The 16,606-nt window shown below is 36.7% G+C and overlaps 1 protein-coding gene across 1 annotated transcript in view; it reads right to left on the bottom strand.

Annotated features, from left to right (window-relative positions):
• Positions 1-2,133: 2,133 nt before the first annotated feature.
• Positions 2,134-16,606, bottom strand: part of RIOK1 (RIO kinase 1) — a 50,633-nt gene continuing 36,160 nt past the window's right edge. The window contains exons 7-10 of the mRNA XM_081746777.1: positions 15,546-15,649; positions 13,125-13,333; positions 4,633-4,905; positions 2,134-2,273 (exon numbers count right to left, since the gene is read on the bottom strand). Coding sequence (XP_081602903.1) covers positions 2,163-2,273; positions 4,633-4,905; positions 13,125-13,333; positions 15,546-15,649 — 697 coding nt within the window. The 3' untranslated portion in view covers positions 2,134-2,162. The remainder of the gene's footprint in view (positions 2,274-4,632; positions 4,906-13,124; positions 13,334-15,545; positions 15,650-16,606) is intronic.

Below are 16,606 nucleotides of genomic sequence, written 5' to 3'. Positions count from 1 at the left end.
GTCTGCTGGTGAACGGACTTTCCTCAATGGCGTGTCGTATGACCTTAGAATCTGTTACCCTATGGTGGTAGGACATTGGCTGATCGACATCTTTACAACCTGCACGAAATTTCTAGAACCAACGACTTTTTGTGCTGTGGTTCACTGCACCTTCCCCTTTCGCATGACAAATCTTTTGAGTTGCTGCCGCAACATGATACCCGAGTTTGAACTCATACAGTAAACAGTTTACGCATCAGGCGTTGCTAAGCACTCCTCGTCGCTGTCACTAAAAGCTGACTGAAGATCTCTGCCTTAAATAGTTCCGCTTGCTACACTACCTCCTTATACTTACGGTCGATTACGGTATATACAGTGGCCCAAAAGTAGGTATACACCCCTGCATTGATCAAGTATAACATTCTAGTTTATGGGTTTATTTGCTTCGGCTCTTCCGAGTTTAATGTGTTTTTATTTACATCTTAAGAGCAAATAATAAAGAAACTAAGTCTACCTGATGGATAACAATAAGAAACGATATAAAATACAATGATCTAATCAGTATGGTACTGTATACCTACTTTGGGGCCACCCTTTATATGCACCAGTTGTTTGAGTTGTGGAAACTCAGCTTATAACTGCTGAATCGCTTTGAGGGCTTTATTGTCACACTGCTTAATAATGAACTTCCTGAATTCTGCTAAATATATTTGGTCTAGGAATTAATTCGTGCGGTTGGTACGCACACATTGAAGCTGTAGTACAAACACAAAATACATAAATACCTTAAGAAAAATATTGTCCATCGCTAGCCACCACTTTCGCCCATCTGTCAGGCAATGTACGGATTCCGTGGCGAAAGAAGTCCTCATCCTTGGAAGCGATCCAGTCAGAGACCCATGTTTCGATATCTTCTGAAGAAGTAAACCGCTGTCCAATCAAATCGTTGTTCATGCAATCGAACAAGTAGTAGTCCGAAGGAGCAACGTCTGGTGAATACGGCGGGTGGGGTAAAACTTCCCATCCGACATTTTCTAAATAGGTTTTGACCGGTTTTGCGACATGTGGGCGAGCGTTATCATGTTGAACAATAAGTTTATCATGTCTGTTCTCCCATTCTGGTCGTGTTCTGGCCAGAGCTTGCTTCAAACGCATTAATTGTCGTCGATAACGTTCTCCATTCATAGTTTCACCCGCTTGCAGCAGCTCATAGTACACCACACCTTTCATATCCCACCATATGCACAGCATAACCTTTGCACAGTGAATATCTCGTTTTGGTTGTGATGGACCTGGTTCACCTGGTTTCACCCAGGCCTTTTTTCGTTTAGGGTTCTCGTAATGGATCCACTTCTCATCACCCGTAATAATTCGATGCAGAAACCCCTTTCTGCTCTGTCGTTGAAGCAGCAATTCGCAAATGGTTTTTCGTCTTTCAACGTCTCTGTCTTTCAATTCATGTGGAACCCAATGTGACATCTTTTGAATCATTCCCATGGCTTTCAAGCGTTTGGAGACTGTTGTTTGATCAACGCCTAATGCTGCTGCAAGTTGTTCCTGCGTTTGACACGAATCCTGCTCGAGCAATGCTGTCAATTCTTCGTCTTGAAATTTTTTTGGCTGTCCAGCTCGCTCTTGGTCTGCCAAGCCGAAATCACCACTTCTAAACCGTGCAAACCACTTCTGACACGTTTGCTCAGCTAGAGCATGGTCACCATACACTTCCACCAAAATACGATGACTTTCAGTCGCACTTTTCTGCATGTTAAAGTAATGCAGCAGGACACCCCGCAAAAACACTTTATCAGGCACAAATTGTGCCATGTTCACTTAACTACAAACTGGTGTTGTTGACGCTTTAATCCACTGCCCTATCCACAGGGGTTTGCAACACATGTGTGGATACACGGAACTGTGGGACGCTCCGTTCGTTGCGCCATCTCTTGTCCACCCGCACGAATTAATTCCTAGACCAAATATATGAACTGAGAACAATTCCTGTCCATTATGCAGAGGTTACTGAAACGTTGGAGGCAAAAGATTGACTGTATTTGAAAAATCCGTAAAAAAAGGAGGGTTTTGTCCCGCAACAATATATACATTTTTGCTATAAAAATATTGTGAAGGTTTCACTTTATAAAGAAAACAACACAGTAAAAAAATATCCCGCTTTATTTACATTATCAATTATTTTTCTTTTTTCTGCCCAATTTCTCTAATCTCTTTTTCACGTGCTTCTTAACCTTTGTTTTTCTTTTCTCTGCTCTCTCCTCTTTCACTGCTTTCTTTCTTTTCTGAAACAGAAAATTAAAAATGATGTAATAAAAAAAATAATAATAACGCAAGAAGTTACACACATATGTATCAAATTGTATAGAAGTTACATGTGGTCGAAATGTCGAGTCCACAAAAATTAAACCTTTCCTGCCTCAGAGCAATGGTGATGGAACCATGAGTGATACCCGTCAGTTGAAAGTAATCTCAATACGCAGCCGTTATGACAGAAGTGTAGTTGTAGGTGTTATGAAACGCGCGTAATCTCTCTATATACTTAAGAAGTTCCAACTGATCAACGCCTAGGGAAATCTACTTCAGCTACAAACTTGAAATTTAAACAGTACATAGTAGTACCTTACATCACAAATCCTAAGAAAGAATTTTTGAAAATTCGATGTGGAAGGGGGAAATAATGGCCGCAATTATTACAATGACATTACCATACCTCAGAATCCCTTAAGGTTAGAGATATTAAATTTGAATTCAGATTTTTCATTTGAAATAATTAAACGCTTGTTTCAGCAGTTTTGTTTGTTTGTTTGACCTAGAACGAAAGTAACTGAAGGGAAACGCTGATTGAAATGAAGCAAGTGACAGGAAATGGGAGAACCTGAGAAAATCCATGCACACGGTGTTTGTCTGCCAAAAGCCCATTTTGCTAGAGCTGGAATCGAGCCAGGGATCTCTCACACCAGGGGTAAATGTTCTATCACTGAGCCACCGTGGTCCCTGCGAACACAAAATACTGCCCGCAGTTAAATGACGTCAGGCGGCTGAAAAGTATCATAATTGTGGTGGAAGCTGGGGCTGGTTTGAAAAATGTGCCGAAGAACAGTTTCCAACATACGGAGGACAGAACAGATCCTAAGGATGGATAAGGATGTATCTTTAGAGGTGTGTTCGAAGTTCTCAACCCCCACCTTGCAGCATCCGGCAATCAGGGAAGTTCTCTCCCAAAATGCAATCGAGAGGTAGTAGCCAAGATAAACGTCCGGAAAATACGATAGGTAAGTAACGATTTCATAGTGTAGTCATGGAGAGACTGCATTGTCCTTTGAGCGACCAATGGGCATTTGTTATCATGCAATATGACATCATGTCTGCTATTTGCTGGATGCTTGCGGATAAGTCTGCGATTGCTTTTATAGGCTGCAGCACTGTAACGATTCGCAATGACAGTTTCGTCTCGACAAAGACTTGATAAATGACCCCTCCTATACCAACAACACCTGCAGACATTGGGATTTTGGAAACTGTTCTGGACGATGATCACTGCTTAAGATCACCGTTTATTGTTGTAGTAGCAGGTCAATTTTTAATCAGAAAGTGACAATCCAAAATAGAAATTCTTTCTGGTTACTCCATACACTCAGAAAACTACAGACTTCTAGGCGGCGATCCTTCTTGGAAGGTATCAACTCTTGCACCCGTGTCCAACTTTTGCACTTTACAGATTGCTCAGAATCACAGAAAAAAACAGTATAGTGTACACCTAACTTGTCTGCAATTGCACGAACATTTTTCCGAGGGTTCGTTTCGTATTGTGCCTATGGAATTCTTTAGAACACGTAGTTTGTTGGTGGTAGTAGGGCTTATTTTTCAATATTATGTTACGGCCACGCAATTCCTCAAACCAGCAGGACATTGTGCGTTCACTCAGCATTTCTGGAAGAAATGTTTTGAAGTTAATATTTTGCAGATGCTCCAGTTTGAACCCACAGGAAAATCCACTCAATATTGTCTGTTCTCTACGATGCATTTTGAGAACTTTCTTTAACAACATACTAACTCCTGAATAACCAGGCACCCTAGCCTATTTTCTGAACATGTACAGAGTTTGTGACCTTGTAAGCGTAACCTAGGACCATCCGTATGTTACGTTAAGAATGGATGTTTCCCATCAGACGTAAAATTATACATGTAATGATTGTTAACCCAATGGAAACCACGCTTCATTCCCCCAAGCCTGTAATAATAATAAAAAAAGACAATTCTACTATTCTATGCTTATGTACCAAAAAGCTCAAATATACAAAATTCCCTACGTGTATCCAATAGTTCAAAAAAAAGCCTCTTTCTTAGTGTAACTCCACAACACTAAATTTACCTAAACCTAGACACTAGGTGTGATATTGCTTGCAAATGAATACAATGTTACAAATATAATGCAATGCTATGCAGATTTTCAATTCGACACATTGATACAGCCATTTCTGATCTTTAAAAATATTATGTGAAAGAACAATTTGCAGAATTTGAATTGAAGGCTGCAAATTAAGAAGAGCTAAAATATATATTTTTTTTAAAAAATGCTTATAAATAATGAATAATGTTGTTAGCACTACCTTAATATTTTAATTTCATCAAAACACCTACCTTTTTGCTTTCTGGGGACTCATTTCTCGGTCTCGCACTATTTACAAAGTTGCTCGCCTTATTTTCTTCGTCTGATTCTTCACTGCTCTCATTACTATCCGAAGAGTCCTGCTCATTTTCTGATGAGTGTTCCACACTTTCACTGTCTTGAAGAATCTTTGGAACTATCTGCGGTCCAGATAAATCTTCTTTCAGTGCTGTAATAGTTTTGTATACGAGATCCTTTTTGCTTCCTGATTTCACTTCGTTTATATCTCTCTCATATTCAACCACCTGCAACACAACGAATTCTTCACTTTAACATCTTTGAACTATGTTTTGGCTAAAACACCTAACGAACACTAAAATGTGCCACAAACAAAATCTTTTACGCGTACAGACATTGTGATAGTGCCAGATTTTATTTCGAAAGCAATACTCCCACAATATTCCACTGAAACTGAAAGATTACCTATATACAATTGGAATGGCGGAAGAAGCCTTTAGGAGGTAGAAAAGTTTGTTTTGTGGGACCCTGAATAAAGAGTTGAGAAAAAGACTTAAAAAAATGCTTCGTGTGTAGTGTTTTACTGTATGGGGCGGAAACATGGACATTACGTAAAAGTGATGAAAAACGACTGGAAGCCTTCAAAATGTGGGTGTGGGGAAGAATGGAAAGAATTAGTTGGGTCGAACGGAAGACGAATGAGAGTGTGTTAGAAATGGTGAGGGAGAAAAGAACACTTCTAGATATTATTGAGAAGAGGAAGAGAGACTGATTGGGACATTACCTGAGAAGAAATTGTATCATGAGGGACGTGCTAGAGGGTATGGTGGGAGGAAAGAGAGGGAGGAGGCGAAGAAGGCTATAATTAATGGACGATATAAAAACAGAAAGATCATACGTGAAGACGAAGAGGTTAGCGGAAGACCGTGGAGCATGGAAGCTTCTCAGCTGCTGTAAATGACCTGCCTATAAGGGCAGAATACCTATGATGACCTATATACAGTGCGGTAATTAGGAAATGAGACTTTTTTTTTTTTTTTACTGGAAAGTTAGTTTTGGAGCAGATAGCAATCTATAGTCTTCAAATTAAAAATATACAGATATTTATCAATTTAATGGAAACACGCCAAATGTCTGGGTTGGCAATAGTCAGGTAGCGACTGTAGCGCCGGGCTTTCAGTGATGGTGTACAAAAGCAAACTCCGTACTACATGAAGAGTAGGAGAATAGCAATGTGAAGTGAAACAGAGCAGACGAAGATAATGTAAAATGGGCGATCTTTCTGATTTTCAAAGACATGAAATAAAATCTTTTAGTTCAACGTCCTGAACACGAATGGTTAAGGCAAGCGAATAATAATGGAAGAATCAATGGAATGAGAACGTGGAAGGAAACGGGAGTACCTGACAAAACCAACAGACACAATGTTGTATATCACAAACTTAGCCGGGGATCAAACCCTACGCATCAGAGGTAAACGCTCTAGTACTGAGCCATCGTGTTCCCCTGATTTTCAAAGGAAGCAAGTTGCTGACGCTCGGGTATGTAGTATGAGCCTGAAGTGGCAGGTGTGTTGCATGTGTCGCGAGGGACAGTGTCCAAGGTCATCCCGTTCTACGAAATTCACGGCAAAGAATGGTCGGAAGAAAACAGTGATGGGTCTCGCTATCACTCAAAGCCATCATGCGACCGCGGTGCAAGTGACGAAGGAAGTAAACCACCACCTCCAACATGCTGTATTGACAATCACAGTCCGCCGCGAGTTAGAGATGAACATTCGGGGTTGGGTTGTAGGAACGAAACCGCTGATAAGGGACCATAATGTTTTAGCGAGATGCCGATGTACCGTAAACATGGAACATGGACAGCTGATGATGAAGCGTGATATGGTTGGATGAATCATCGTTCGGATTATTTCAAACAACGGGTTGTGTTTATGTGGCGGAAGCCCAACAAAGTGTATGAACCGCAATGTCTCCGTCCAACTGTCAAACATGGGTACAGTGAGACGCAACTCCTACTTTTTAATAGATCTTGTGCTGAAGCATCGGTGATTATGTCGCTCTTTTAGGAGACCATAAGCATGGTTCATATTTTGATTTGGAGCAATGACGCCTATTTACACAGCTGGAGATGTTGCGGTGTGATTTACCTTTGACTCACCATATCGCCGGACAAGAACACAACTGAACATCTGCGGTCTGTTTTGGAGAGACGAATCTGACGCACATTTCTGCCTCCATCTTCTCTCACGCAAATTAAGTGACACTGCACACGATATGGTATAATATTCAACTTGCTACCATTCACGACCTTTGACTCCATTCCACGTCGTATCAGCAATGTTCTGAGGGTGAATGGTGGCCCAACGTTGTATTAATTTGTACTTTTTTTCAGGTGTTCCCATTGAATTGACCAGTATCTGTATATATATATATATATATATATATATATATATTCTGGTATGTTTATGAACTTACACAGTACGTTCGTCTTTCATCTGAACTATAAAAAAGCAAAATATCAGAAAGAAACATAATAAATAACAAAGACAGAAGAACCATAATAAATATCAACACCTGTACATACATATATAAAAAAGCATTGACTTTTCTATAACATTCGTAAGCCAAGGAAACTATTCATCTTCATAAAGGACCTCTCAGAGCTTATGGAAATCCGGTTTCCGTTAAATTTGCTGGTATTGCAGTACGTTGTGTATTTTGATCCCCTGATGGAAAGTCTCAATGGGCACGAAGCCCGAAAACCACATGTTTTTGAGATATACGCTGATTATTATCGTCACTTAAAGGCATACGCTCCTTCGTAAATTGAAAATAGTGATTAGGACGACATTTTATATATGAAGTATGAACGAGTCCCACTAGGGTATACTAGGGTTTTTGGGGTCACCGATTCCGAATCTGAGGTCGGTTAACCTCCATCAGATTCAAGGTCATTTGAAGGTCAAACCTAGCGGGAACGTTGCAAAAATCTGAACAAAAAGTACATAAATGTTTTTGAGTCTCTGGATAAGATTATGTCATTTTCTTGATCCAAGAAGGTTATTTCAAGGTCACTGCAGCGTCATTTCATGGTCAAACTTGAAAAACTGTCAGAAAAATTTGAAAAATTCATAGATAGGATTTTAGGGTATCTAATTCCGAATCTGAGGTCGGTGTTAATCGAATTTAACATTAATATTGTCTATTTAATTTTCCAGTCAGTCATTTGTAGTGTCGTCTTCTTCAATAAAGATTTGTTCTGCACTTCACGTCTCATCCTTCTTGAACGTTAACCTCCAGCATCTTCCTTTCCATCGTTGTTCACATTACGATTACCAACATCTTGTATGTATTCCAGTAGAGCTCGACTAGGGTATTTAATTTGTTGCTGATGTCGAGCTCATCCTAAAAACTATAGAGCACTGGCTATATGAGCGCAACAACCTAATGTCCTAGCACCGGACTTACAAGGACATTCATTGCCATGAACGGCAATTCATCATCATTCATTGCCAAACCTATCCAAAGCTGATATATCGAGTAGCATTTATAAATCTTCAAAAGATTCTGAAACGTAACAATCATGTCTCAAAACTATTTCTATCGAATTGAAAAATATCAGTACTTTCAGTCTAAATAATCTTGTATACACGAAGGTGCTAATTCAATCTGATGAACACGCAACGTAATCCGATTAAGAAATGCAAAATCAAATTGAGAGAATTGCATTTTGCATCGCCAATATGATCTCGACTTTGGTGTGCCAATTGTGCACTCTTATCCAACATCAATAAACGACTTTCAGATTCAGACTTCCAGATTTTTGCGACGTTTTTTCAAGTTTGATCTTGAAATGAACCTACAATAACCTTGACATGGCCTTCTCGGGTCAAGAAAATGAGTTAATCGGATCCAGCAGCTCAAAAAACATTTACGTACTTTATATTCAGTTTTTTGCAACGTTCCCTCCCGATTTGACCTTCAAATGATCTTGAAACTGACATGATGGAGGTTAATCGACCTCCGATTCGGAATCAGCGACCCCAAAAACCCTAGTATACCCTAGTGAGACTCGTACATACATCATAGATAAAATGTCGTCCTAATCACTATTTTCAGTTTACGAAAGAGCGTATGCCTTTAAGTGACGATAATAATTAGCAGATATCTCAAAAACGTGTGGTTTTTCGGGCTTCGTGTCCATTGAGACTTTTTATTAGGGGTCAAAATGCACAACATACTGCAATACTAGCAAATTTAACGGAAACTGGATTTCCATAAGCTGGATTTCCATAGCGGTGTCCTTTAGCATTCTTACCTTTATCGTCAAATAATATAGACAAATTAAAGCTTATAATTCCAGATGCTGTGCACACGGGATGGGGTGTTTGATGTCTGATGATTTTTACTATTTCAGAATGAAATGTAGAAGTAAAACCAGTGTATGTTATACACTTCATGCTAGAGGAAGGATACAGCATCTGAAATTACAGGCATTCATTATGCTATGTAATTCGCAGAACGTGTTAAAAAAAAAAAAAAAAAAACATTTACAAAATATATGCACTTTTAAGGATTTACATGTATGAGTAATGTAGGAAGAAATTATTGCACGATAATTCGCAAAGTGTCACTGTTAGGTGATCGGGTTATCTTTAAAATACATCATCGATGATAATTCACAAACAATCTGTGAACTGGTGACAGAGGTTTAATATACAGGGTGTCCTACAATAAGGGTTTGCACTCTTTGAACTTTAATAACTTTTGAACTTTTATTTATTTTAGAACCAAAATAAATAAAATAGGATTTGTCAGAGACGCTCAAAAGATTATTAATGATGTTCTAATGTGCAATATGTTCAAAATGTCCTTAAGTGGCAGCAATACATCGTCGGGAACCCTGTGGAAGAGATCGACAAACATGTGATATGGTTTCCATTGGAATGGTTTCACAGGTAGTCGTAGTCGCCTCTGCAGCGTGCGTGGTTTTGTGGCATAGACAATGTTCTTTACACTTCCCCACAGAAAAAAAAAAAAGTCTAACGGGAAACCTGGGTAGATATTTGACACTTCCTTGTCGACCTATTCACCTCTCAACAGCGTAAGTCGGAAGCTTTATCCTTGTTATTACTACAACCCACATCGTGTAGATCTGAAAGCCTCCGACTTACAGCCACTTTAATGACTAATTTAATTCGAATAACTGAAAACCTGTTTTGCAGTTTTGACTTCGGAACAAAGAGTTGAATTGAGTTGATTTTGGGTTTAACGTCCTTTTCAGCAGCGAGACTATATGAGACGTGAACCTACTGATTAACATGGAATCCGGACCATATGAGCCCGCCGGGAATCGAACCCAGGTCTCCTACGCCAAAGGCGCGTACGATAACCGCTTAGCCAAGAAGCTCGTCGGAACAAAGGGATATGAATTATTTTCACAGTAGTAGTATTTTTTTAAAATTTGTTCAGTAAGTTTAGTACATAATAAAAGAGTGAAAAAAGTTATTTAATAAATTAATAATTGTTTATAAATCATAAATGACTGTAAATTTTCTGTTGTTTCCTTGAGTTTTATCACATCAAATCGCATACGACACAGTTTTTTCGATTTCCGACTCAACGGAAGATTGGGGGTCACCGTTATGGAGAAAAGTATAATCAGAAACCTTTTAAGTCAGACAACCTACACTATTCCACTGTGATGCAGGTTGCATACTATATAGTAGAGCGGAATGAAAAACTCGAATGTTTTAATTTTATTTCTAATAGTGCGGAAAAGTTGCCTTTTGATATAAAAAACACAAAAATAAAATTTTAGGGCAATCGAAGCATGCTTTGAGGTGCCATAAGGACGATAAGTTTCTCAAATATGACATTTCAGCCTTTGTCACTCCTCCTTTATCTGCACTATAAAAACTTGTAAAGAAATAGTACTTGTTATTTCTTATTATTGAAGAAACAAACTTTTTGGTGGGATAAGGAGTAATAATTCTATCTTCGAACACAGTAATGTTTCGTTTTAAAAAATATAATTTTGCTCATTTTTGGCTTTAATATTTTTAACTTCTTCATAAATTTAAATCGCTTCACCTCCCCCATCCCAGAAGTTTGTTTCATCAATAAATAAATAAATAAAACAAGTATAATAAAGATTTTTATAGTTCAAATAAATCAGCGAAAGAGGCTGAAATAGTACACGAAATTTTAAATTTATGAAACATTCTATTTACGGCACCTCAAAGCATGTTCTGATTACCTAATATTTTATTTTTGTCTTTCCACATTATTAGAAATAAAATTTAAAAATTCGAATTTTTTCGCTCTACCCTACTATACAGTCCATGCGGAGAACACACAATTCTGCTTGTATATTATAAACTAACTATGCTTGAGATTGAAGGTACCATATACTTAAGTACAGTGTGCGAATTAGATAATCTATATTGGGGGGGATAAAATTAGGCCAAAGGACATAGTCTGAAGGTTCAAATTTCAAAATGAGACAATAAATGCCTTACCCCCATATATATATATATATATATATATATATATATATATGTGTGTGTGTGTGTGTGTGTGTGTGTGTGACATCTGTAATAAATAAGAGATTTATTAATTTAATAAATCTACCGACAATAACTATGCACATATATATTGTCTGACATACACACACCCCACTAAACCTTTCTGAACGTGTTTTAATGTTGTACTCAGTCTTGTCCCCGTAGCTCTCTAAGGTTTATTTAGTTAATAATTCGGCTCGAGCGATAGCCATGATCACAAGCATATGTTAATTTTTCCACTCATATTGAAAGCTTCCACTTTGCATTAATACATACAGGTTGCGAAAAGAAACCTACTTCAGTCTTGTGAAAACCACTAAAATTATCAGTTAAACCGGATATTTTATTTTTATTATTATTATTATTATTTAAGAAAATCTAGATATTAGCCTATCAAATAAGAAATGGATTGTTGCTGGTCCCGATTTCTCACATCAAGGTCAAATCGAAGGCCAAATATTTAAAATATCTCAATTCAAATTTCGAGCTTGTGCTTCTACTTCCCACTAAAGCTGTGCTCATCACGACTTTTTTTCTCCAAATATCGATTCCGTGATGGGCACAGAAAATTAACACTTAAAAATTACTTTACTGTTAGGTTGAAGATGAGTTGATTCACTATGGGCTACGTTATTCAAATAAAGTAAAACATTACACTGAAGTTTTTCTGACAACATTAATTGCGTGGACAGCAAACTGTACAGCGAAAAGATGGAAAAATGAAGGGTTAACTTTAAAAAAAAAACGCTCCAGTTGAAATGCTTATACAGACACGGACAATGACACGCAGAACCAGTCGTATTAACAAATGCTGAAACAAATCTTGAATTATTCGCTTATTCACCTAAAAATCACCTTCATTAACATGTCTGCTCACTAGGAGCGTATCCCCCAGCGCAGCGTGTACTTTAACATATACTTACGAGAGAATACCTATATCTCAGATTTTGAGTACAGTTTCAAAAGTTCATTTCCGCAAACTGTAAAAGCAGTGATTACTATGCTAATTATCACAAATTAAATGCAACTTTTGAGTTGCATACACACAACCTACTAGGGAATGAAGACCATGTGCTAACAAAGAGTACACTGGAAAATGAAATAACATGTTATAACAAAAATTAAAATAAGATGATAATCGATACAAATATAGAGGATGAATATGACATATCCGGTAGAGTATGGTAGAAGAAGCTATTTGTTTACTTCTTCTTGGCCAACCACTAAGAACATTTATAAATCTATATGTGGCTTTGTTATACGCAATTAGTAGGCTACATTCAAATTCACAAACGATGATGAACTGAAGGGTACGAAGGTACAGCTGCAATTAACAACCGTAGTCATAATAATACAGTTCTACTAAACAACGTTGAAAATAGTGGGTAATTAGGTGGTAAGTAGAAATGACCAAAACTGAACAGTTTACATCGATCATTTCGAAATACAACTAGAAGATTAAATTTACAAGAAATAACAAAAATCAGTGAAATTTGGAGTTATACTAAACATAGTTTGAGGGGGAAAGCGAGTATCCCCGGTGGGGATACTTCAGCTGACTTCTTTGGGGGGGGAACAAAATGTGATTGAGGGGGGAAATCCCCCTCATCCCCCCCGGTAATTCGCACCCTGCTTAAGTACCATATTTGATTATTAAAAGATGTGTATTTCTTATTACTACTACATTCCACCATAAACTTCTATCTCTACCAGGTAAGATTTTGCTGAAAAATACATCAAGCTTATTACTTTCTGGAAAGACTACTTTAACACTGCACAGTATGTATACGAGATTAACAATTTTTCCTTATGTTTTAGATAGTCTTCAATATAAAGAACCGTGACCAACATAAGCACATATTACTGTAGTTTTTAAAACTAATTGAGAAATAGATACAGCACTTATTAATAACAGCAGAAAACATTTTTCCTTACCTCATGTAATCGTTGTGGTATGAAAACATTCTTGAAGACCTCCTCTTCTATTTCTTCTTGCGTGCTGACGTTACTCTTTCTGGAGGCAGCGATTTCAGACATCTTATCGAGATAATCATCCATATTGTCTTCTGTTATGTTTGGGTCGGTGATAAAATCAAATAATTCTTTTACAGTCATCGTTGCAACACCTTGCTTCCTAAAAAACTCTGAAATAAGAAGACGAAAGATAATAAACGAGCATAGTACATTTCATATAGGATTTTCTATAACTGTACAAGGATAATAATAGTGTAATTTTCTCTCTTGCTATTGTCACTTATTTACGGGTTCTAGATAAAGCTAGTGGTGTCAATAAAATAGTCTCCTAGTGCTAGTTTCGAGAATCATGTTTATTTTCTCCTTCCCAGCTTTGAAAGAGAGAATTTCAACATACAGCACTTGACAAACATTAAATTTTCTACAGTATCTCATCAATGGAAATTTCATTCTGTTGATGTATAAACACAGTTCATTTCTGTAACGTGTGCTTACTTTTCTGTCAGAAATGAACATTTTGCGTTGTGTTGATGAATACGAATACGAAATCGGATATCTTGATATTTTCGTGAATCGACATTCACACAAGCCTTGTCACCATGTTTCAAGAGCAAGAAGAAATCTATGTACCGTATTTACGGGAATCTAAGACGCCCCTCAAATATAAGTCCCACCCCTGACAAAAATTAAAAACCGCCACTGCATTGATTTTAAAGAAGAAAAAAAAAAGATTAATAAACATTAGAAAACAATGTTATGGGAAAATAAAAGAAACATTGAATTTACGCTTTATTCATGAGCATCTGCTGGTCTTTTTTTTCCAAATGTAATTACGGTGAAACACTTGCTTGCGTCAGTTTTATAGCAATCCATTATCAGTATCATATTATACCAATATGTAGCCATTTTTGACAAAACTCCATCAAATTTGGCCTAAATTTGCATAACTCAAATCTAAGACGCACCTTAATTTTGGAGGCAAAAAATCGACAAAAAAAGTGCGTCTTAGAATTGCGTAAATACGGTATATATATATATATATATATATATATATATATAGTGGCGGATCCAAGGAGAGTTATAGTGCAGTCTCCCTCGACGCTCAGGTATACACTGGATAAAATGGGCTTCAATCCTGCTTTACACTGGATAAAGTGGTAAACTATGGTTTAGCCGCTCCTATTATCATATCCTGGATCCGCCACTGTGTATAATTAGTTGTATTCTAAACGTAAGTACTTTTGTAATCGTTTGTATTCTAAAAATAATAGTTTTGTAGTCACACTTTAATTGTAGCGTTACCTTAACACTGGGTGGGTTTTGAGAACAAAGTGTCAATGTAAGGATGCTAAATGACTTAATCGGAGTCACTGTTGCTAGTATCATTGGAATAAGTAACTATAGTAATAATGTTAGTAAGTTAACTTGATGTTGCTACGTATCATCTTGGTACGATCAAAATTGCAAACACTATCATATCAACAAGATTTATTATACCCACATATACAGTTACATATAAGACCCCTATCCTCCCTTGCATACCAAAAACCTACTATGTCGTACTTTTCCTGATGGTTACATGGCAAATCCTAAAATCTCACAAAATTTCCAAATCCTGCAGTTGCTGAAAGTACCTAAACATTCAGAAGTGTATAAGTTCTCCCGTTTAAAACACATGGGCTCGAATTTTAAAAACATCATGAAACCCTCTAAAACAGATTTTATTTATTTATTTATTTTTATGATTCTCTTGTCTGTTTTAAAAACCTACGACCATGCCAAGTATTGAGTTTCAATTCCAATTAGAAGTACCTATTTTTATTTATTTTTATTTTAAATTCTTCATTGCAAAACCCCACATAACACTGAGAATTTTTTCTTCTCCCCCTCACACCCACTAACAACTAAAAATATTCACTTTTGTCAATGTTTCTGTGAGTTAGTCCTGGGAGGCTTCAAACATATGAACTTTTTCTGATCGTAGTCCTATTGGAAGTGGCAAATAATATGAAGTATAAGTGTCCCGTTTAAATAACATGCGAGAAGATTTTTCAGTTCCCATAAAACCCAACTTAGGTTGGAATTCTTAATTTTTGGTGATTTAATTGGATAACGCTCTCAAAAATCTGCAAGCATTAGGCATTTCAAGTTTTTATTCCAATTCTCTAAAATATGAAATTTCATGTTCAAAAAAACACCTATAAATACATATATAAACGATGTTCTTGTTGGTTTCTCTCTTAAAGCATGAAAAATTTAACTTTCCACGTCTGAAATATGATTTTATGTCAGTGAGTCAGTCAGTTCATGTAGGGTTATATGTAAGAAATTTTTAATGCAAATCAACTCTTAAAAAGCAGTAATTTCTAGGTATATGTTTACCTGTCATATTTGTACAATCTTTCCGTAGGAACTCTAAGGCATGTGGATGATCATGTTCTACTGATTGGGAAACATCTATCATGTACAATCTACCTTCATGATACCTGAAATTAAAGAAATGCATAGTCACATTAATGTTTTCCGGATAGTTTTAAATGGGTTTATGTTTCCAATTAATTAGCGCCTATTCAATATACTAAAAATACATTACGTTAAAAAAAAAATAAGTATTTCTATTTAAGACATATTTAGGTATCTGAAGCTCTGTATTTTCCGGGCATCCTCCTTATAATAACTCTGAAAGCAGGGAAAATTACAACTTTAAATGTAAGTTAAATATGTCTAAGGACTTGCTCATAATTTACACTGTAGTATATATCAATTTTCAAACCGAAATTCACATCGAATTAATTCTAACAATTGAAACAACAAACTAGCGAAATATGGCGTATAAACATGACAGTAGTCATTTGATATACCGGTATTTTGATTATTTATAGAACTTAGTTAGTACTTAACTTATAAATATTCTGGGTTTAAGGGTAAAACGGAAGCACAATTTCATTTGCAATAAAATTAAGATGTCAAACAGGATATTCTAATACGTAAAATGAAATGAAACGAAAGCTTTCAGTTTAACGTCTCACAATTAGGAGGGGGAATTCGAAGAAAATGGGGATTTTCTTTCTGAAAAAAATCCCTTTTAAAAAACTTAGGCCCTCTGGACTGGCCCTGTGTTAACTACAGATCTCAAAATCACTTGAAAAATACTACGTTGTATATGCAATGAGTGTGCAAAAATATCAATCTGATATCTTGAAAACTAAGGAAGGAAAAAAAAAATATTTTCCTTAAGCATAATAAAAATAGAACATTAGTTACAGGTTGACCCTTACAGTGGTGACTAAAATAAAACAAAAAAAGCTTATTTTTCATCGTTTACATTTTATCACCAACAGAAAATATTTTGACTCGCACCATTTTGCCCTTTAGGCTAAAGATGAGGATGATTAAAATAAATGAATGACGGCGGAAGGATAGGTAGATTGAGAATGTGGAAG

Source organism: Thermobia domestica, chromosome 18 (genome assembly GCF_964235325.1).
Source record: "Thermobia domestica chromosome 18, izTheDome1.hap1.1, whole genome shotgun sequence".
Lineage (NCBI taxonomy): Eukaryota > Metazoa > Arthropoda > Insecta > Zygentoma > Lepismatidae > Thermobia > Thermobia domestica.
The sequence above is the reverse complement of the archived record's forward strand: the minus strand, read 5'-3'. Positions and strand labels throughout refer to the sequence as shown.